Source organism: Vanellus vanellus, assembly GCF_965231255.1.
Source record: "Vanellus vanellus genome assembly, chromosome: 1".
In the NCBI taxonomy this organism is placed as follows: domain Eukaryota; kingdom Metazoa; phylum Chordata; class Aves; order Charadriiformes; family Charadriidae; genus Vanellus; species Vanellus vanellus.
In genome coordinates this window covers 1,763,337-1,785,244 of record NC_138905.1, presented here as the reverse complement: position 1 = coordinate 1,785,244, position 21,908 = coordinate 1,763,337, and the positions used below count along the sequence as shown (strand labels likewise).

The 21,908-nt window shown below is 46.3% G+C and overlaps 1 protein-coding gene across 2 annotated transcripts in view; it reads left to right on the top strand.

Annotated features, from left to right (window-relative positions):
• FBH1 (F-box DNA helicase 1) overlaps positions 1 to 21,908 on the top strand; it is a 31,950-nt gene that overhangs the window by 3,840 nt on the left and 6,202 nt on the right. For both annotated transcript variants that reach the window (XM_082498491.1, XM_082498492.1), the window contains exons 3-15: positions 318 to 448; positions 2,858 to 2,993; positions 3,492 to 3,682; positions 6,303 to 6,416; positions 8,049 to 8,143; positions 10,997 to 11,165; positions 12,007 to 12,235; positions 13,033 to 13,120; positions 13,821 to 13,907; positions 15,605 to 15,741; positions 18,195 to 18,294; positions 18,470 to 18,591; positions 20,418 to 20,493. In XM_082498491.1, coding sequence (XP_082354617.1) covers positions 318 to 448; positions 2,858 to 2,993; positions 3,492 to 3,682; positions 6,303 to 6,416; positions 8,049 to 8,143; positions 10,997 to 11,165; positions 12,007 to 12,235; positions 13,033 to 13,120; positions 13,821 to 13,907; positions 15,605 to 15,741; positions 18,195 to 18,294; positions 18,470 to 18,591; positions 20,418 to 20,493 — 1,675 coding nt within the window. The remainder of the gene's footprint in view (positions 1 to 317; positions 449 to 2,857; positions 2,994 to 3,491; positions 3,683 to 6,302; positions 6,417 to 8,048; positions 8,144 to 10,996; positions 11,166 to 12,006; positions 12,236 to 13,032; positions 13,121 to 13,820; positions 13,908 to 15,604; positions 15,742 to 18,194; positions 18,295 to 18,469; positions 18,592 to 20,417; positions 20,494 to 21,908) is intronic.

Below are 21,908 nucleotides of genomic sequence, written 5' to 3'. Positions count from 1 at the left end.
AATAGTGCTGAAAATATCCTCATTCATTTAATGCTTTGATGTTTGAAACTGAACCAATATCACCCTGCTCCCATCATTTGAGAAAAAACAGCCAAAAATAGGCAAGTTTGCAAGCCATGAGGGACAAGTTTTTCTCTTTTTCCTCTGTTTCCTCTTTCCTTTCCCATCTCTTGCTAGATACCTGTTTCCATCAAGCTACAGGGACTTTTTGAACACCAGGTCTTCTTTGGAAGTCATGTCAATTAGCTTATTGGCAGAAGAAACCTGTTTCCCAATGCTGTGAGATGAAAAACGGTAATATGTGCTTCATATTCTAGTTCATTCCTTGGAAAAAGCTGTACCACCGGTATGTAATGAAGGAGGCCATGGCCCTGCAGAGAATTGCACAGGTCTTGCAGGTTTTCGGCATAACAAAGGAGCAGGAAGAGTGTGTGTTGGGGCTGATCAGGTGAGTCTGCTTCAGCACTTGACTTTACACCTTGTTGTGGTTTAACCCCAGCCGGCAACTAAGCACCACGCAGCCGCTCGCTCGCTCACTCCCTCCAGTTGGGCTGGGAGAGAGAATTGGAAGAATAAAAGTGAGAAGACTTGTGGCTTGAGGTAGACAGTTTAATAGGTAGAGCAAAAGCCGCGCACGTGAGCAAAGCAAAACAAGGAATTCAATCACTACTTCCCATGGGCAGGCAGGTCTTCAGCCATCTCCAGGAAAGCAGGGCTCCATCATGCATAATGGTTACTTGGAAAGACAAACGCCATCACTCCGAACATCATCCCCCTTCCTTCTTCTTCTCCCAGCATTATATACTGAGTATGACGTCATATGGCATGGAATATTTCTTTGGTCAGTTGGGGTCAGCTGTCCCAGCTGTGTTCCCTCCCAACTTTTTGTGCCGCCCCAGCCTGCTCGCTGGCAGGGCAGGGTGAGGGGCGGAAAAGGCCTTGACTCTGTGTAAGCCCTGCTCAGCAATAACAAAAACACCTCTGCATTATCAACACTGTTTTTAGCACAAATTCAAAACATAGCCCCATAGTAACTACTATGAAGAAAATTAACTCTTCCCCAGCCAAAACCAGCACACACCAGTAGATCCTCAGACCTTCCTTGATTTGGGTCGTCTTCTATTTTATCCTGTGAATTGCCAGGAGAGAAACGGGTTCGTCTTCTAAACGGGTGGGAGATGTACAGGAAGATGAGGAAGAAACGGTAGAAATCACTAATAGGGTTCTGGAAATAGGTAAAAAACCCTTCTCTTTCCTTTTCTTTGTTGTATCCAGAGCACATGATGCACAAGTAGAGGATGAAATCTGGGGAAGGGAAAGTGGAAAGGGGATCTAATTACTGTCTTCCCTTGCCCACTGAGGGGGTTGCAGAGAGCATGATGCCAACGTCTTTTTGCAGGTGCACAGTCAGAGGACAAGAGGCTATGGCCACAAGTTACATCATAGGAAATCCAGTTAGATATTAGGAGAGTGGTCAAATGCTGGCCCAGAGAGGTGGGGAATCTCCATCCTTGGAGATGCTCAGACCTCAACTGGACAAACGACCAAACTTTGAGGTTGTCCCGACTTCGAGCACATGGCTTCCAAAGTCCTTTCTGCATTTTCCCTGATTTTGATAGCAAATGAGAAGCAATGGATAAGTGAGGGAGAAGCTGCAAAGCCTGGGGCAGGAATAGCCTTGTACTGATGTCTGAGGAGACGGAGAAGCTGAACATGGACTGTGAAGAGAGGGCAGAAGAACGGTCTTGGTGGTGGCCTTTTGACTTGGATGGTGTTGCCTCTTGGAGGGTGGGGAGATGGTTATTGCACCAAAGGAGGAAAGAGGTGAGGAGAGCCTGAGCAAGAGGGTGTCAGCAAGCAGTTGCAAGCTTTCCACAGGCTGGATTTGGAGGCTCAAAGGAAGGTTTTGGACATGGACCTGTATGTCAGAGCACAGCCAGGTTGGGTACAGCAATGAGAGAAGCTGCCGGGAGCTCCAAGACAGGTGTGATGACAAAATCAAAAAAGGCTGGGCTGTCCTCTTGCTTGCTGCCCTCTGGCACCCAACAACAAGCTTGGGAGAAGACATTATATGGTTTCTTCCTGCAACTGTGACTGTGTGACAGTTGTGACTATGTGACTATGTGTAACTACTGCAGAGAGTGAGACTCAATTTAAGTGTCCCTTTTAGCATCCCTTTACATTTCAGGATCTGTCATGTCAGCACTGCTTTTCCATCTCCAGATCAGCCGCTGGAGGCTCAGCGTCTCTTGGATTTAGCCAAAACACAAATATCTTGTAGAGGGTGTGAGCTCTTCTTCCTGGTCCCTCCTATCTCCAATGTATTTTCTTCTTTTCCTTTCCTGAAAGGCTGCTTTCCTGGACCCACGCTGACTTATCAGTCAAACTCAGCAGCAAGCCCAAGCCCAAAACGCATCACTGATAAAAGCAAGTGCTCTGTTCAGATCTCTGTAGTCTAGAGGACAATTTTGTATGGCAGTTAGATGGTGCAAGGAGAAGAGTCAGATTGATTAAGAGTAAGGTAGATCCGTCTTCTGGAAGGAGACTTCAAGACAGCCAGGATGAACTTGCAGACCAAGGGTTTGATGCAGCAAAGTATTTAAGCACAAGTCAGTGTAACAGAGCTGGGAATTACTTGTCTAAATGGGTCTGGGCACAAAAACTAGGGTTGGAAATCCAAGTTCAGCACTTCGCGACCTCATCGCTGAATGCATCAGTCAAATCTGTGGGGCACACTGCAAGGCATAAACTTGCTGCAGTCTGACTGATGGTACTTTGGAGAAGGCATTATTTACTTGGAGAATAAACTCACTTGATAAGGCTTCTTTGCAAATGCTGCTGTTCCCATTCTTCGCAGGTGCGTTTCTGCCATATCCACCGGACGGAAGGTAGATCCCAATGCAGTTCTCCGGTGTTTGAAGAGTCATCACCTCTTCTCAAAGGCTGAAGTCTGCATCACCAACAAACTGCCGCATTTACAGAGCAGGGTGGGGGTAGGTTTAACATCTATTAACTGGTTTATTTAAAAGGTTATAGGAAGTTTGAAAGGTCATAGGAAGTTCCATCTAAACCTGAGGAGGAACTTCTTTCCTTTGAGGGTGGCAGAGCACTGGCACAGCTGCCCAGAGAGGGGGGGGAATCTCCCACTCTGGAGCCATTCCAAACCCGCCTGGACGTGTCCTGTGCCACTGCTGGAGGTGCCCCTGCTCTGGCGGGGGGTGGCACTGGGTGATCTCCAGAGCTCCCTTCCAACCCTGACCAGTCTGGGAGTCTGTGTGATTCTGTTTAACTGCTGGTGCTTTAAGGTCATACCTGCCCTCCTGCGTTTAAAGGTTTCCCTTTGGAGTGTTATTTGGTACTATTGGGGGTGACTAAAGAGGATTTAACTATTCCTCATGGCATAAGTATTTTTTCAGTGTTGAAGCAGGTTTTCCCTGCTCCTAAAGGCTCAAAGCTTTTTCCTCACGCTTTCTTGTTGTTACCTATACCAGCTTGAGAACATGTGGGCCATAATCACAGTCATGGTGCTTTTCTCTGATGGTGTCAGTGACATCCAAAAGCTGATGGCGTGTCTGCGGAGACCCAACTCTACCCTCTCTGTTGTGGACGTGACTGAGACACTTTACTGCATAGCCACGCTGCTGTATGCGATGAGAGACAGGAACATTGCGATCACTAACAGGTGAGGAGTGGGGAGATGCTTCCTGCCTGCCTCTTTCTAGGCATGGTGATATGTAAGAATATTTTAGGCCCTTCACCACAAGAAAGACATTGAGGTGCTGGAGCGTGTCCAGAGAAGGGCAACAAAGCTGGTGAAGGGTCTGGAACACAAGTCTTCTGAGGACCGGCTGAGGGACCTGGGGGTGTTCAACCTGGAGAAAAGGAGGCTGAGTGGACACCTTCTCGCTCTCTACAGCTCCCTGAAAGGAGGGTGTAGCGAGGGGGGGTCGGTGTCTGCTCCCAAGTAACAGGAGATAGAACAAGAGGAAATGGCCTGAAGTTGCACCAGGGGAGGTTTAGATTGGATATTAGGAAAAATTTCTTCATGGAAAGGGTTGTCAAGCATTGGAACAGGCTGCCCAGGGAAGAGGTTGAGTCACCATCCCTGGAGGTATTCAAAAGATGTGTAGACGTGGCATTTAGGGATATGGTTTAGTGGTGGACTTCGCAGTGTTAGGTTGATGGTTGGACTCAATGATCTCAAGTCTTTTCCAACCTAAATGATCCATGATTCTATATACAGTGATTATATGCTCATGAGCAATTATGTTCCTCTTGCTCAGGGCTCTTCAGTTCCTCGGTGCATGTAGTTTGTCAGGAACAGTGTGCATATCCCTAGCTTTTTGCAGGAACTTTCAGGAGCATTGCCTTTAAATTTACTTTAATTTCTAGACTGTTTCATAGCCCGCTTGTTTTTTGGGAAGTAGTGTTCAAGGAAAAGAATTTTTTTTTCAGAAACAAAAGTGGGTTTTAAAGCAACTGTAGAAACTTTCTGAATAGAAATAAATACACATCAGCTGCAACAATTTAATGCAGTTATTACTTTCCTGAGACCAGTTACTCCCTTCTCTCCTCTTAAGTCACACTACAAGTCCCATGGGCACCCATTGCATCTGCGGAGCAATCTGTCCCACGCCTTTTGTTCAGGGAGGTGCCTTGTAATATAGGTAAGAGCCCACAGGTTGCTTCAGAATTGCAGTGAGGATGAGATGAGGATTAAGGACACATGTTGGGTTTGTCCAGCCTGGAGAAGAGAAGGCTCCAGGGAGACCTTATAGCAACCTTCCAGTACCTAAAGGGGGCCTACAGGAAAGCTGGGGAGGGACTTTTTACAAGGGCGTGTAGCAATAAGATGAGGGGGAATGGCTTCAAACTGGAAGAGGGTTGATTTAGAATAGATATTAGGAAGAAATTTTCACTACAAGGATGGTGAGGCACTGGAACAGGTTGCCCAGAGAAGTTGTGGAAGCTCCATGCCTGGAGGTGTTCGAGGCCAGGTTGGACGGGGCTTGGAGCAACCTGGGCTGGTGGGAGGTGTCCCTGCCCAGGGCAGGGGGGTTGAAACTCAATGATCTTCAAGGTCCCTTCCAACCTAAACCATTCTATGATTCTATGATTGATTCTATGAAATTTCTTCTTATGAGAAGACTGGAAAGGAGATGCACTAGAAAAGGAATCTATCACCAGAAAGAAGATGGTTCTATAAGCTGCCCTCTGTGAGATACAGTCTGACCTGTGTTAGACTCGGGAGAATGGTTCATCCTCTGCTTGCTCAGCCATGGGCCATGTGCTCAGGTTACCAACCAGGGAAATCAGGGTTCTTGTTTGGCATCATGTTTAGTGATTGATATTTGCTGGCTAAGGTCATTAATTTAAGTAAACACCTGCTGAAGATGTGGCAGACAGAGGGTGTCACTCGCTAACAGTAAGAGCCTGTGGTCGAAGTCACCCATGTCCATCTCCTTGAACAATCTAGACTAGAAGAAATAAGAATGACCATGTCTCTTCAGCCATTATTTCTTCAAACCCCACAAGGTTTGTAATTTAGGGCATAAGGAGGAAACATGTCCTCGAGGAACTGTCTGATACCTATTTGCATCTCCTAGAGCAACTAGTGAGTCTGAGTATGCAGGTCACCTAGGGTGAGACACGAAGTCTGTCCTGGAGCGTGGCCTGTTGGGGCAGCTGTTAGGTCACAGGAACAAAGCTGCAGGTAAAAAGCTGCTGAGGTAAAACCACAGTGGTGTCAACCCTGACGTACGATGGAGGTTAATTTTAAACCAGCTGTTGATGGCGTAATTAAAGCCACAGAGTCCCTGTGCTCCTCTCTTTGCAGTAACAAAGCACCATGAAGTATTCTCAGGGATAATACATTTGTGTAGAATCATCATAAGACAGTTGATGAAACTGGTTCACTTTAGAGGCCCAAACTAGCCCAAATTCCCTCTCAGGCTTCCCCAGACTCTGTTGCTGATAGTAGTTCAGGAGAGCAAAAGGATCCTGTGGATTCTGATCCCAGGTCACGTTTGTGTGGCAGACTCTGAAACACAAACTGAGCAGGAGCGAGGGAGAGGCCACAAACAGAGCTGTCCCCGTGGTGCCTTTGCGGTCACTTTTCAAGGAGAACTAACTGCACTTTAAAATATTAATATTGTCTCCTGCAACTCCCTGAGCACTTGAGGCTTTGTGCATCGTTCTGTTGGCATTATTCAAGATGTTGGCAGTCTTTTAGGTGGCTGCAGACGTTTAACTTGTTATTGATGATTTCTCAATGGTAGTTTCTCTTTTGTCCTTTCTACCAGGATCCATTACAATATTTTCTACTGCTTGTATCTGATGGAAAATACATCTGTAACTATACAGACAGTAGAAGAAGAAACACTGGTGGGACGCTGCAGACAAGACTTCTGGTCTGGGTAAAGTTATTTTTGGTGATCCGAGCAATGCTCATAAGGGCCCTGGTGGAGTGCTGAACCTTGGAGGGGGAGCAAACTTTTCATGGCAGGGGCTGGTTGACAAGACTCTGAGATTCATAACGATTAGTACAAAACCTTATTCTGCTCCTGGCCATCTTCTACCCAACTTCTCAGAGGAAAACCAGAATCAGGCCTTAAATCTCTAAAAATTGACTTACCAAGCACTGACTGAATTTAAAAGTCATTATTCACCAATGAGTGTATGTATCAGCAGGACACGATTCTGTGCGCTCCATTGTGACGGCCACTGAAATTTCGCAGATCCCAAATCACCCCAAAACACCCTCCCAAATCACCATTCTCCCTATGGATAAGAAGTTCTGGACGGAGGGGAGAGTGCCTGCTTTGATTTTAACAGTGTGTTCATGTAGAAATGCAAGCTGCGGTGTGCCAAAATGGAGGCTGGCTTGCTGGTGATGTTACTCTAGCGCAAATAATGTGGTCGTTCATTTATGAACACCGCTTTCTGTGCACGGGAGGAAACGAGATACCAGCTGCAGGATATTGGTTTGACTCCTGTTTTCTGGAACCTGTTGGATAACTGTTATATATTAACTCTTCTATATATAGCTGTTAGAAATTAGCATTGGTTGGTAGCTTGCTGCCTAGAAAGGAAGGACAGTAAGGAGTGAAATGCTTTCCTGACCTGTGGAGATCCAGGTTTGGTTCCCTTTTTGCTGCCATTACCCTGGATTGAGTCATTTAGTGTGCTTTTCCTTACCTACAGAAGGGGAATAATAGTGCTTTCATCCCTCAGAGAGGTCTAGCAAAGATAAATCCAATAAAATCACCGATGATCCAAGGTACAACAGTGAGAGAAGCCGTAACAAAAAAAAAAAATCAAAGGTAAACAGTTGTTGGGTTTCAGGGCTTCTTGGTTTCCCAGCCCTTTTGTTCTACCCCTCCATTTGAAGTCTTTTTCTGAGCAGATTTTGCTTGTTCAGTAAAAGATGCGTCCTAGGGGCAGCCACCTAACTGCCAGCTGTGAAATGTCAAGGATACTTAAACAAGGTTTTCCACCCTTACACGTGGTATTGGGGAGGACCCTGTGCGAAGAGATGGCTCACACTAAAGGCTGATGACAGGTTTTGGACCTTTATGAATTAAACAATTGCACTCCAGCCAGAAGCGCTGAATGCCTTTCTTAATGTTAATCAAAGCTCTCAGCTCCCCTTAGAGGCAGGAATAATTGATCTGTCCTACATGCTGAGAGACCAGAGAGCAATTTAAGGTGCTCTTGCAAGCAACAAAACACCCCAAACCCAAATCACTGTTTGTTTTCAATAAACCTAAGGAGCCAGGGTGCCAAATTAATTTTTAAAGCAACTCTTAGGGCCCCTGATAAGATCTTTTCCTATGTAGCCTTCCCCAAGGTTTAAATTGTTTTTTTGCTCTTCTCTTATTCCCTGCTTTTCTCATTTGCACAATAACCAAGTTGCTCCAGTGCCGCCTTCCTGCTTGTGGGATGGGATACATCATTCGTTGGTTTCCTTCTGTTGTTAGTCGATTTGTTTGTTTCACGTGGGAGTTTTTTTCTTCTTAATCCCTTTCTCTGTTTTTTTCTGGTTTTAGTAGCTGGCCTGAAGTAAAGCTAACCCATGAACAGCAAAGGATTTTGAATCACAAAATTGAGCATGGTCAAATAGTGAAAATTATGGCATTTGCAGGTAAGAGCCAAAAATTATGTTGTAAGAATAAATGCATAACCTCTAATGCTGTTCATTCCCTCCATGTTTCCTCTGTCAAGGAACTGTGTGGATGCCAGGGGGGTCAGCCTTACTTTTAATCAACAGAGCAAGCTTTTCCAGAGAAATAGGAATGGGAAGCATGGTGGGTAAAGCAAGCTGCGTATATGTCACAATCGGACATGATACAGAAACTAAGTGCTTGGGTGCTGTCAATGACTGCCCAGAGAAACTTGTCAGGAACCCAGGAGAGAAGAAGCAACTCTACGTGTTGCTGAACCTGTTATTGTCCACAGGCCACTAGACAGAGTTACTCTTATTTATTTAGATTTAGCATCCCTGGCAACACAAGCTAAGAAAACTGCTGCATTTGTGCACTGTTTTGAAAAGGGGAAGTGCATAAAGTTGACGGAGCCTGTTTAAAAAGAAAAGAAAAAGTAAATCATCTCCCTCCACCTGCAGAGAGTTTCCTTTAAAGACACCAGACTGGGGGCTCAGAGCTAATCATACAATCATAGAATGGTTTAGAGTTGGAAGGGATCTTGAAGATCATTGAGTTCCAACCCCCCTGCCATACACAGGAACACCTCCCACTAGACCAGGTTGCCCAAGGCCACATCCAGCCTGGCCTTGAACACCTCCAGGGATGGGGCCTCAACAACCTCTCTGGGAAACCTGTTCCAGTGCCTCACCACCCTCAATGTGAAAAACTTCTTCCTAATGTTCAATCTGAACCTGCCCTCTTCCAGTTTAAAGCCATTCCCCCTCGTCCTATCGCTACATACCCCAGTAAAAAGTCCTTCCCCAGCTCTCCTGTAGGCCCCCTTTAGGGACTGGAAGGCCGCAATAAGATCTCCCCGGAGCCTTCTCTTCTCCAGGCTGAACAGCCCCAACACTTTCAGCCTTTCCTTATAGGAGAGGTGCTCCAGCCCTCGGATCATCCTCGTGGCTCTCCTCTGGATGCGCTCCAGCAGGTCCATGTCCTTCTTCTGTTGGGGACTCCAGAGCTGGATGCAGTACTCCAAGTGGGGTCTCATGAGAGTGGAGTAGAGGTGCCGAATCACCTCCCTTGACCTGCTGGCCACACTTCTTCTGATGCAGCCCAGGATACGGTTGGCCTTCTGGGCTGCGATCGCACACTGCTGGCTCATGTTGAGCTTCTCGTCAATCAGCACCCACAGGTCCTTCTCCTCAGGGCTGCCCTCCAGCCATTCCCCGCCCAGCCTGTATCTATGCTTGGGATTGCCCTGACCCAGATGTAGGACCTTGCACTTGGCCTTGTTGAACTGCATGAGGTTGGCTTGGGCCCACCTCTCCAGCCTGTCCAGGTCCCTCTGGATGCCATCCCTTCATTCCCCTCCAGCGTGTCTACCTCGCCAAACAGCTTGGTGTCATCAGCAAACTTGCTGATGGTGCTCTCGACCCCACTGTCCATGTCACCGACAAAGATGTTGAACAGTACAGGCCCCAGTACCGACCCCTGAGGAACGTGCTCTCTGCCAGAACAGGCTTGCAAAAGGACACATACAGCTAAGCACCACAGTACAGAAGGAACTAATAGTGGTTTCTTGTGTCTGTACGAAGTCACTGTGTCCAAATGACAAAACCAGGAACATTTGTGAGTTTTGACAGATTATGTGTAACCGCAACGAGGCAGGGCAGAAAAAGAGCTTGATGAACAGTTGGCAAAAAGCATAAAAGACTCATAATCCTTCAAACGTGTGGATGAGGACGCTTGCCAAAGCATCTGTTAGCTAACTGTGGTGTAAAGGATGCCTTAGAGTGAACAATGCAGTGGCAGAAAAGCTCAGTGTGTGTTTGCATCTGTGTTCCTCATAGAAGATCTTGGAAAAGATCAGCCTTGGCATCCTTCTCTGTAAGGCGTCCACCAGAGGGTCAATCTCACATTCACATGGGAAAGTTTGCAGATGAAATATGTCTCGGTACTGTTCGTTTCATGATCTGGACTGCACCACCCAGGAGATGTAAAGCAACTTAAGGGAGAAGTGGCCGAACCAGTAGCTGAGTGTGACTTCATGCTGAAAGTTACTGTGGGAGTGGAGTTGTGGGGTGACGTGGGAGCAATCTACCAGAAAGCCCAATATCTGTCCCAGGCAAAATGGTAAAAGATCCTCATGGTCCTCATGGGTGAATAGTTGGTTAAAAGGTAGGAAGCAAAAGTAGGAGCAGATGGTCAGTTTTCCGCATGGGGAGTGGTAACCACTGGAGTCCTGCAGAGGTTTGTGCTGGGACCTGCTTTGTCCAACACTGACGAGTCCTCTGGGAGGAGTGTGAACAGCAAAGTGACAAAGTTCTCCCACAGTATGTCATTGTTGAGGATACGGAAAAGGGCAAAGAAGGAAATGTGCAGAGCCCTTCTTGTCTCAGGTTTCTGTTGTGATTGGTACTCCACGAGCGAGACAACTTTTTCATGAGGTGTGGAAAATGCTGTCCTCCAGCAAACTGGAGTAAAGGAGAGCAGCATTAGTGGGAGATCTTACAAGAGAATGAGCTCATGAATCATTCAAAAGAGCAATTTTAACATTTCATTTACCAAGCTGTCTTTCAAGAGAACTGGTACCTTCTAGAATATTAGGTGATAAAATTCTATATTTTTTAAAGCTTTTAGGCTGCAGACTGTAATTTTTCAAAGCTGCTTTGCTCTGCAGCTTCTGCTGATTTCGGTTGAGTCAGTGAATAAATTCACATTAGCTGCAAAAAGTCCTGCTGTGCAGTTAGGACAGCAGGACCGGGAAGGTAAAGCTGATGAGAGGTGTGCGGATTAATTCATTCCCGACTCTGGATTCTTTTTGTTTGCTTTCTTCTGTTCTTCAGGTACAGGAAAAACCTCAACCTTGGTGAAGTATGCGGAGAAGTTTGCTGATCTGAATTTCCTTTATGTGACATTTAACAAAGCTGTTGCAGAGAGGGGGAAGAGTGTCTTCCCCAGAAACGTTACGTGCAAGACTTTCCATTCATTAGCATTTGGAAGTGTCGGCAAACAGTAAGTGGGGATTTTAAATTCCTTCATTGAAGGACAGCGGAGGAGGAAAAAAGACATGTCAGGAAAGGAAGGTCTGGTTTTGAAGTAAGCCTCCAGGACTTGAGGAAGCAAAAATAATGGGGGAAATTATTTCTTTTACTTGCTTCAAGCCAGCCTGTGATTTACGGTTTCCAAATTCTTTCAGATTGGATGGGCCAGTGATTTTAGCATCTGTATGAGCCTGGGGAAGCAGACTCATTGCCCTGCTCTGGCGTAGACTGCGCTGACATAAGCCCCATTGCTGTTCTGGGGGCTGTTCATCCTGCTTGTGTTTGTAGCCAAGGAGCGCTCCACAGGGAGATAGAAAGCCACTGAGAATGGCTTTTTCACATTTCCTATTTACACTTCAGTGGTACAATAACTCTAAATTCTGCTTTTCTTTAGCAGAGGAGGGGTTTTCTTAACATGAGTTGTCCTAATGATACAGTTTCTGGCCAATTATGTTGGCACATCTAAACTGCAGACAGAAGGGAAAACGAGCCATGAGCTGGAAGAAGAGGGGAATCCTCTTAGCTGAAAACTATCTGTGATTGCAGAGGTGAATGGTGGGGATACATCTCTGGCTTGACTTTTCATCTATAAAATCTATAAATTGAACAAGTTTGTGCTTCCACCAGGAATGCAGTGAGGATAAATATGTGCAGATTTTAAAGATATTCCATTACTAGGTCAAAGTGGGTGTCTAAAACAGAGCTTCTGTAAGTGTTAGTGTGCAACAGAAGCAAAAGTGAGCCTGCTCTTCCAGCAGGTTTTTCATGTGTATGTCAACATGTCTCTCTTATTTTTGTCTTCTGTGGCACAGCTATAAAGAAAAAGGCAAGTTAAACTTCTCCAAGATGTCAGTTTACACCATCAGTTCCCTTATCCAGAACCGTGAGGGACAATCTCTGTTCATAAGAGGGAAAACAGTCTCACAGACCCTTGAAAACTTTTTTGCCTCTTCAGATGAAGAGATCTGTGAAGAGCACACTCCTATTTGGTTCAAAAATACTCACGGCGAGAGAAAACTCGTCAGTCAAGTAGAAAAGAAAGTGAGTATCTGAGAGGAAGCAAGACTTGGGCTGCAAGGTTTAGAAGGGGCTGTAGCTATCCCACGTCTCTCATAGTTCATGGGTATTTGTGCTTCAGCTGTAAGATCTGACTGTCAAAATATTTTTTTCCTGTGGTGACAAATCCAAAGGAAATGGGGCTTGTTTGTTCTCCCTGCTGGCACGGCTGGTTTCTAGAGAGGAGATTGTCACTGTCTGCTCAGTGCAGATGTTTCTTCCTTGCAAGGAAAAGAGAGAAGAGATTGCATGTATTTATATTGGTGCCTGAACGGCATTGTGATATTACACATAAAGACAATAAACATTGTTATTTTGAGATGCAGAGTCCAACCCAAAAATTCTCATTTAGAGGACAGACATCTTAGCAACACTTAAACAATGTTAGCTGGACTTGTGGAGAAAATTAGCCTTTCTGCTCCCCATTGATCACATCCGATCAGATCCAGTCCAGCTAGCAGAAATCCAATTTGCAGACGTTATTTCTGACAGGGAATGCATTGACAGCCTCAAAATATTAAATACATTTAAGCACCTTGCAAGCTGTTCATAGAAGCCAAAATAAACACGAAGTGTTAATGTGCAGAGGTTAGGGGGTCTTGTATTATACTGTCCTAATAGCGGGGCCAAAGAAATTTTCTTTTCAGGGGGCTGCATTTGGAAAAGACTGTGTTGAGGAGAAGAAGAGAAGTAGGAAGAGAAAGGCTTTCAAGATCTGCTCTGCCTGGACTGTTTTTCTGCTCAAAGTGGTCTATCCAGACCCTTCTGTTTTCCCTTTTTAGATCAATGTGGAAGAGGCGAAAGAGATATGGCGCAACATGAAGAAGCTGGACGGAGACGTAGAGAAGAAATACAAGTTAACTTCTGATGGTAAGAGAGTACAGATGTCAAATAGCCTTTAGATAAAGAGCTGTAGTAGAAAACTGAACGGATTCATATTTCTTACTTCTGGCTGTGTACCAGGAATGAGTATCAAAAAGTATAAAATTCCTCTTCTCCTGCCAGTAGCTCACTAGGGAGCTCCAAACAGGCCTGAAGGCTGGAAGTTTGTTTGTTTTTCCTGTTGGGCCTCAAAAAATGGTGGAACTCTTCAGATGTGTGTGATTGGCAGCAAAATTGTAGAAATAATGGGTGAGACGGGGGTGAACAAATGCTAACAGCGAGCGTTTATTCCCTGCTGCTGCCAGCATGTCCTTTCCCCTTGCATCTTAGCATGTGTGCAGATAGTGCCAGAGGTAGCACATACCGGGGAAAACCTTCATCCTTGTCGTTTTCTTTGTGCATTAAGAGTTTTGGTATCATCGGTGTACCTGCCTTCCTCCAGTGTGGTCAGGTTGTTTTGTTTTGTTTTGTTTTGTTTTTTCCACGCTTCGTACAGCCAAGGGAGATAGAGCAACATCTGTGAGCAATAGAAATTTTTGCAACCCCTCCAAATGCCATGCAAATTCCTAGTAAGAAGCAGGGCCAGAAACATTTATCTTTTTTTAAAGAAGGGACTTGTTTTAACAATCACGGCATTCTATCATGAGAAAATTACCCTCTCGCTGACATGTCTTGTTTTTTCTTTCAGGGTATTTGAAACTTTGGCAGCTGAGCAAGCCTCAGCTCTTAGGGTATGATGCCATTTTTGTCGATGAAGCACAGGACTGCACGCCAGGTGAGTTGCAACAGGAGACAGAGCTGCGGCTTTCCTAAGCACTTTACAGAGAGGATGTTCCTGTGCTCAGGGGTGTGTGAGAAGCCGCACAATTAAAAAAAAAAAAATCTGCCCCTCAGCTGGAACATTATAACTGACCCGTTGCTTGGTCATAGATCGTAGGTCATAGATCTGCAAATTCGGTAAGGCAGCTTGTAAGCAGGCTACAAGAGTACATGTGCATCAGCTTGAGGGGTTGCTTTCAGTTGCTTTGGGCATCCAGACGTGCCTTGCAGACCCTTTTCCTATTGCTTTGCTGCTAACAGAGAAAAACAACACCAGCATAGCCAAGGACATCATTTATTACAAGAGTGGCGAGGCATTAAGTAGTTCAGCTATCAGAACAGCAGACCTGCTCCATCCCACCCTGGCACTGGGTGCAAATCTTGTCCATTCCTTGCACCAGCCTGGGGATTCCTGAGTCACGCAGCAGAAAGCTGTTGGCAGGTCGGGAGGGAGGTCATCCTCCCCCTCTACTCTGCCCTGGTGAGGCCACAGCTGGAGTTCTGTGTCAAGTTCTGGGCTTCCCAGTTCAAGAAAGACAGAGAACTACTGGAGAGAGTCCAGTGGAGGGCTACAAAGATGCTCAGGGGACTGGAGCATCTCCCTGCTGAGGAAAGGCTGAGAGACCTGGGTCTGTTTAGCCTGGAGAAGACTGAGAGGGGATCTCATCAATCTAAAGGGTGGATACGAAGAGGATGGGGCCAGACTCTTTTCAGTGGTGCCCAGCAACAGGATAAGGGGCAACAGGCACAAACAGGAATACGGGAAATTCCGTTTGAACATGAGGAGAAACTTCTTTACTTTGAGGGTGAGAGAGCACTGGCACAGGCTGCCCAGAGAGGCCGTGGAGTCTCCTTCTCTGGAAAGGTTCAAAACCCGCCTGGATGCGTTCCTGTGCAACCTACTGTAGGTAACCCTGCTCTGGCAGGGGGGTTGGACTGGATGATCTCCAGAGGTCACTTCCAATCCTGACTGTTCTGTGACTCTGTGATTCTTTGCCGGGGATATGGGGAGTAGCTCTCTGTTGCAAAGCAAATTGAATCAGTTCTGCAAAGGGATCTAAGTGAACCAAACTGTGTGCTGAGGTGCAAAAGAAGGGGTGCAGAAGAAGGTCTGGTCTTTTCAGCAGATGTTAAATCATCTCAAAGCTTTCATCAGACCATCTCCCGCCTGTACTTACTGGAGATGGGGTCTTGCAGGGGTTTGGCTCTACTTTCGCAGCTGTGCACGATGCCAGCGGTTGCTCTGCCAGCATGACTGAGCCTCGGGCAGGTTCGGTCAAAGTAGACCAAAGGGCTCTCTTAGGTGTGCACTGAGTCACTGTGCACATGTGAAGTGCATCCGGGTCACCTGGGATGGGTGGTGGATTTGTGCTGGGCTCACACGTGTGGGATTAAGAAGCTGTGCAGCTCCAGTCCAGGAAAAAATACTCAGACTAAAATAGTGGGTGGATGTTTGTAGAGCTTTCAGTCAGCTTCACGCTTCCCTTTGCTTCTCCCCAGCTTGCTGTCTCCTGCAGCTGTGTTGACCCCTTCGTAAATGGCATGAGACATTCAGGCAAGAGATCTTGCCTCTATGCAGGCAAGAGATATTGTACAGTTCACTCTTGGGTTTATGAGCAGGCTTCCTCTTAATGCTCCGATGTTTTCCTGCAGCCATTGTGGATATTGTGCTGTCACAAAAATGCGGCATAATCCTCGTAGGAGACCCTCACCAGCAAATCTATACCTTCCGAGGCGCTGTCAATACCCTCTACTTGGTGCCTCACACCCATGTCTACTACCTCACGCAGGTAAGATGAGGTTCTGCTGCTGTCCTTCCCTGGACAGATCCCTAATGCGATGGAAAACGTTTCACATCCTTCTTCAGAAGGCGAGAGTGCTTGCGTTTGTCACTGTGGAGTGTTTGCATTGCCTGGATTGACAGCATGCTTTGCTGTTCACGCTTTGTGCTGCAGAGCTCCTTTGTGCCTCTTCGTGGAGTGATCCCATCCCCAATATGGAAAGCCATATTGGCTTGAAAAATGGGTACTGGGATAGAGACCTTAGTATATGGCTTATTTCAAGGAGATCCGCTCTTTTCTAAGTTAGTTCTGAGCTCCAGCTGAGTGGGCAGGGGCAGATACCCGTCTTGCTCATATTGCCAGAGTTACGACAGTGAGTCTCGTGCACAGAGATGAAGGAGTTAGAAGCAAGGAGATGAATTTTGTTCTGGCAGTGACTACCTTGAAATAAACCCACGTTGATTAAGGAGAACATATTTGCCGGCTGTACACACAATCTTTTTTTCTAGCTCGGTACAAACTCCAACATTGCCATCTCTGTCCCACCAGCCTTACGAGGAAAGGCTGAGGGACTTGGGTCTTTTTAGTCTAGCGAAAAGAAGACTGAGGGGGAATCTTATCAATGCTTATAAATACTTAAAGGGAGGGTGCCAGGGGGATGGGAACGGTCTTTTTTCAGTTGCCCAGAGATAGGACAAGAGGTAACGGGCACAAACTTGAGCTTAGGGAGTTCCATCTAAACCTGAGGAGGAACTTCTTTACATTGTGGGTGGCAGAGCACTGGCACAGGCTGCCCAGAGGTTGAGAGGTTGTGGAGTCTCCCACACTGGAGACATTCAAAACCATCCTGGATGCCGTCCTGTGCAGTCTGCTGTAGGTGACCCTGCTCTGGCAGGGGGGGTGGACTGGGTGATCTCCAGAGGTCCCTTCCATCCCTGACCATTCTTTGATTCTGAAACCCCTTTGTCTGTGATATCTCCTGCCCTGTTTGTCTGCCGAGGGTATAATTTTCATGAGCAGCTTCGGCGGATCGGAGTTTGCCCTGGAAGAGAGTTCCCCCCTTCTTTCAGTATGAGTGATGCTTGTGACTCCTGGCCGGATTACCTAACCTGCTGCTGTGCCAATGGAAAGCTCACCCTGATTCGGTTTTTGGCCTGAGTAGCCACACAGCTACACAACTCTCACAGCTAATACAAGGGAAGAACTTCCCTTTAGGAATCCTTGCAGAATGAATCGGCTTAAAACAGCAATGCAAACTGCAACGCAACCAGCTCCTAAGCGAGAACAGCCACCAAAATTTCCATCCGCCTGAACTGCCTTTTCCCCTTGCACCATGCCAGCCTTGCCAAGGGGCAGAAGCCAGGGACAGGCACATGGCAACAGCATTTATTTGCAGTGACACATCTTGGGACAGCCTTCGGACCAGCCTTGCATCACCTCGCTTGTGGCATTTTTTGAGTAACAAGATTTTCCACATCTCTTCGATGATCCGAGGGCTGGAGCACCTCTCCTGTGAGGAGAGGCTGAAAGAGTTGGGGTTGTTCAGCCTGGAGAAGAGAAGGTTCTGGGGAGACCTTATTGCGGCCTTCCAGTGCCTAAAGGGAGCCTACAGGAGAGCTGGGGAAGGACTTTTTACTGGGGCATGTAGCAATAGGATGAGGGGGAATGGCTTTAAACTGGAAGAGGGCAGGTTCAGATTGAACATTAGGAAGAAGTTTTTCACTTTGAGGGTGGTGAGGCACTGGAACAGGTTGCCCAGAGAGGTTGTTGAGGCCCCATCCCTGGAGGTGTTCAAGGCCAGGCTGGACGTGGCCTTGGGCAACCTAGTCTAGTGGGAGGTGTCCCTGTCTATGGCAAGGGGGTTGGAACTCGATGATCTTCAAGGTCCCTTCCAACTCTAAACCATTCTATGATTCTATGATTCTTTGCTGGTGGAGATGGTGTGCTCAGCCAGGCACTGGGTTTTTTTAATCGTGGTTGTAGTGAAACTTGATTAGGGCTTTGACCTCATGATGCTTTGACTGTCGGCCCCAGATGTACAGGTTAGGAAACCATTAGGAACAAACCCCAGCCCTGCTCTTGCTGCTCCGGTCTGTCACCTCTCCAGCAGCCCAGCCAAATGAGGGACCTGGCTCCCATCCCACCACCTCTAGCCCCTGCCCTGCTGCAGGACGTATGTGCCCTGGGGAAAAGTCTTGGCAGTGACAACTGTTGGGTGGAGAGGCTGGAAACCACGTTTTGCCCTGTATGACAGTCCTGCCTCACAGCACATTTCCTGTCGCCTTGGGGAAGAGTGACCAGGGTTTCTAGGAACAGTTTGGGAGGTTTTGGGTGGTTTTTCTAAGAGAAACGTTGTCCAGAAGGTTTGTGGGAATTGTATAGTTCCATATATAGTAATACTTTTGTAGGTTATAACAAGTTCCTCTTCTTTTCTTGCTGTTTCCTTCATTTTTTCCACATAGAGCTTCAGATTTGGTCCTGAAATAGCTTACGTTGGAGCAACCATCCTGGATGTCTGCAAGAGGATCAGGAATAAGACATTAGTGGGTGGAAACCAAAAGGGTAAGTCATGTTGGTGCATCACTCAGCTCGGTCGGCTCTGTTCAGTCACTGGGAGTCACAGAGCTACTGCATAATAAACAAAGTGTCTCAGGATTAATCCTGATTTATGAAGATCGTTGTTTTTTCGACGCCTGCTTTCTAACTCCCCTGGCTAACTGCGAATTTCTTCATGCAGGTGATGTGAGAGGCAGCATGGAAGGGAAGATAACAGTCTTATCACGAAGCAATTTTAACGTGTTCGAGGATGCTGTGAAACTTACTGGAAGACAGCGACTGATTAAAATACACGTGATTGGGGTAAGAGGAAATTGCCAATGCGTCTTTCACGTCCCAACCTCAAGTCCCCAAGCCTGTTAGCACTTGCAGCAGCGACACCTACGTGTGTCTTGAAATAGATGAGGCTGATCTGCTGTGGTCTGTAGCAGCCAGGTTTAAAACTAATATTCAAGGAGACAGCAGCAATCTGTTGTGGCTGGGGAAGGGTTATTTGGAGCAGCTGTTCCTCATATCTGTGTGGGCGAGACTCCCTTTTTAGGCTCATCTGTCCCTTTTTTCATGAGACTCAGATGAGAACAGCAGCAGCTCTGATCTGCTGGATGGAGCCGGGGAAGAGTGATGTATGGCTGTAACAAGTTGCTGCAAATATTTGCATTAGATGGAGCTCTGCTGACTGCCTTTGGCCGCCAGCAGTGGCACAGTGTTCCTGCAGTAGGGACATAAAAATCAGCTGTAATTGCAGTCTGTAAAAAGCAATAAAAGCAGTTGGCTGTGCCTGAGAGAATATGCATTTTTCAAGCTCTCTTGAAAGACAAAGACAATGATTGAAGCTGAAGGTGACCTTTGGGCTTGTGAATGCCACAGAGGGCTGGACTGCGCTCATTCCTAATTTCCAGTCCTGTGGTGGTCTGGTCCCTGTCTCGATACAGGCAGGAAAGCCAGGGAAAGTTGGTTCACCAGCCTTGTTGGTGAGGGCAGTTGAGATTTTCAGCAATGCTGAATGTTAACCCCTTGAGGGAGCTACAGTTCTGAGGTTTGCACTGGATTTTCATTTTCAAAAAGCGCCCTTGTATCTGAAGAAGGAGAGTGTGTGTGTGTACACATCTGCAGAAATTCACCTGCTTGAATTGCAGGAAGGTTTTTATAGGGATCCACATTTCAAAAGCCTCAGAGGAATCATTGGTCTTCAAACTCTGAATTGTAAATACCTATGAGTTAATTTGAGGTGTTGTTCTGCACCCAGAAATGTTAAAGCACATGAATGGTTGTCCTAATGCTGAATGTGTTTGAGGACAAGCCTGGTCTTTTGAATTTTAGGCTGCTATTTTAAGTTCTTAATCTTTTTTTGCACTGGAACGCTGCGTATTATAATGGAATGAGTGTTTGAACTGTCTACCCAGGACTGAAATTCTCACCTCCCTTTGCAGTTTGGAATAAGTCGAAGTTCAGACTGACATTTCTTTTGATGGAACAAAACAAACTGAATTTGAAAACAAGGGGGGTAAAAATACTTTCTGAAAGTAAAAATTGCCAAAGTAAAGCCTTTTGTTTCAGTTTACACAGAAACAGAAACATTTACAGTGAGTTTAACAAGTTTATCTTAATTGTAGTGGCCTCTCACTTCAGGAAAGACGTGTCTGGAGCTGGCTTTCCTGCAAAACAGCATAGAGTCGATAGGCCAGCAGCATTTATAGCACAATAGACTTTTAGAGTTCATTTTAACAAAGCAATATGCAGCTATTAAAAGCTAAAATAACCAAAACCTGAACCTTTTTTTTTTGTTGTTAGCAAAAGAGAAAATATTATAGAAATATTTTTTTTTCTTTGAAAAGTCTTGGATTATAAAATTCTGCTGTAGCTCTGTTTAATGCCAATCAGACAGAGTCCTGTTCTTGTCTTGCTGTCCATCTGTCTGTCTGCAGAGCGGGCTGGATCACTGCTTTTTCGGCTGCCTTTGATTGTGCTACAGCTCCAGGGATTTCAGGAAACCAGCTCTGCATCTCCAGCACGTTTGCCTTATTCCCTCCCTCTTAACACCAGTAACCACTGGGCCTTGCTGGCTTATCTAGAAACTCTAGACAGCACCTTTACTGCTGTATATTAAGATAAATTGTTGTTTGGTTTAGGGGCTTGCCCGTTTTGGCCTGAGCAGAATTTATGATATTTGGAAACTCAGTCAACCCGCAGATGAACGGAAAAAAGGTGAGTACGTCATAGAATGGTTTAGGTTGGAAGGGACCTTAAAGCCTATCTCGTTCCAACCCCCTGCCATGGGCAGGGACACCTCCCACCAGACCAGGTTGCTCAAAGCCCGTCCAACCTGGCCTTGAACACCTCCAGGGATGGGGCAGCCACAACTTCCCTGGGAAATTTGTTCCAGTGTCTCACCATCCTTATAGTGAAAAATTTCTTCCTGATATCTAATCTAAATCTGCCCTCTTCCAGTTTGAAGCCATTCCCCCTCATCCGATCACTACATGCCCTTGTAAAAAGTCCCTCTCCAGCTTTCTTGTAGGTCCCCTTCAGACACTTGAGGGTCTCCCATGAGCCTTCTCTTCTCCAGGCTGAACAATCCCAACTCTCTCAGCCTGTCCTCCCAGCAGAGGGGCTCCAGCCCTCGCAACATCTTCATGGCCTCCTCTGGACATGCTCCAACAGGTCCATGTCCTTCTTATGTTGGGGGCTCCAGAGCTGGACGCAGTACTCCAGGTGGGGTCTCATCAGAGCAGAGCAGAGCAGAGGGACTCCCTTCTCTCTGTGTGTGATCCTCCTTACAGCTGCACAGATTTATTTTATTTTAGTTTTTTGCTGCAGTGATGGAATGCAACACGCTTCTTGGTGGTTTATTTTATATTTCCTTATGCAGTTACCTGTTGAAAATGGACTTCTCAATGTTGGTGTCATGGGCTGTGCTATTTCGGCTGCCTCAGTGGCTGGTGTTAATACCAGGAATGCTGAAATCTTGGGGCCTGTGTCATGCAGCTCTCCCCAGATTTCCTCTGCGATGCCTTTTACTGGGCTCTTGCACCCAGGAAACTCCAAGATTGGGATTTTTTCCCTATGTTTTCTGATTTGACTTAATTTTTCATTTGTCTTAGGCTTTTCCTGTTTTGTTTTGTCTTTAAACCTGGTGTGTCGAATCCTCTTAGCACATACTTTCTTTTCACTGGTGGATACAATGTAGGGAATAAATAATTCATTTAAAATCTCCCTCTGCCTTGGCAACAGTAGGCAAGTATTGTTATATATGGGACGCAGAAACAAACAAAAAACTTACTGAACTGCCACGAGTGATTGATTATATGGGTGTTGTTACTGGTTCTTTGGAAGGTGAGCTACTAGGAAAACTCCTTGCCGTCTGGGTAAAAAAAAAGGAATAATGCAGGTTGGAAGGGCCCCGAGGCTGTCTCTGCCCTGAGTCCCTGCTCCAGCCAGGGCCACTCTGAAGTCACATTAGAGTTTTTTCGGACTGCTCGGGGTCTTTTCCTTTCAATTGCCAAATATCTTAGGGGACGAAGGTTGTGCAGACTTTCTAGGGCACACGCTCTAGAAATGAGTGAGCTCAGTGAGTGTTTGCCAGCTCCTGAACTTGGTAAACTTCCATACCCTTCATTGTA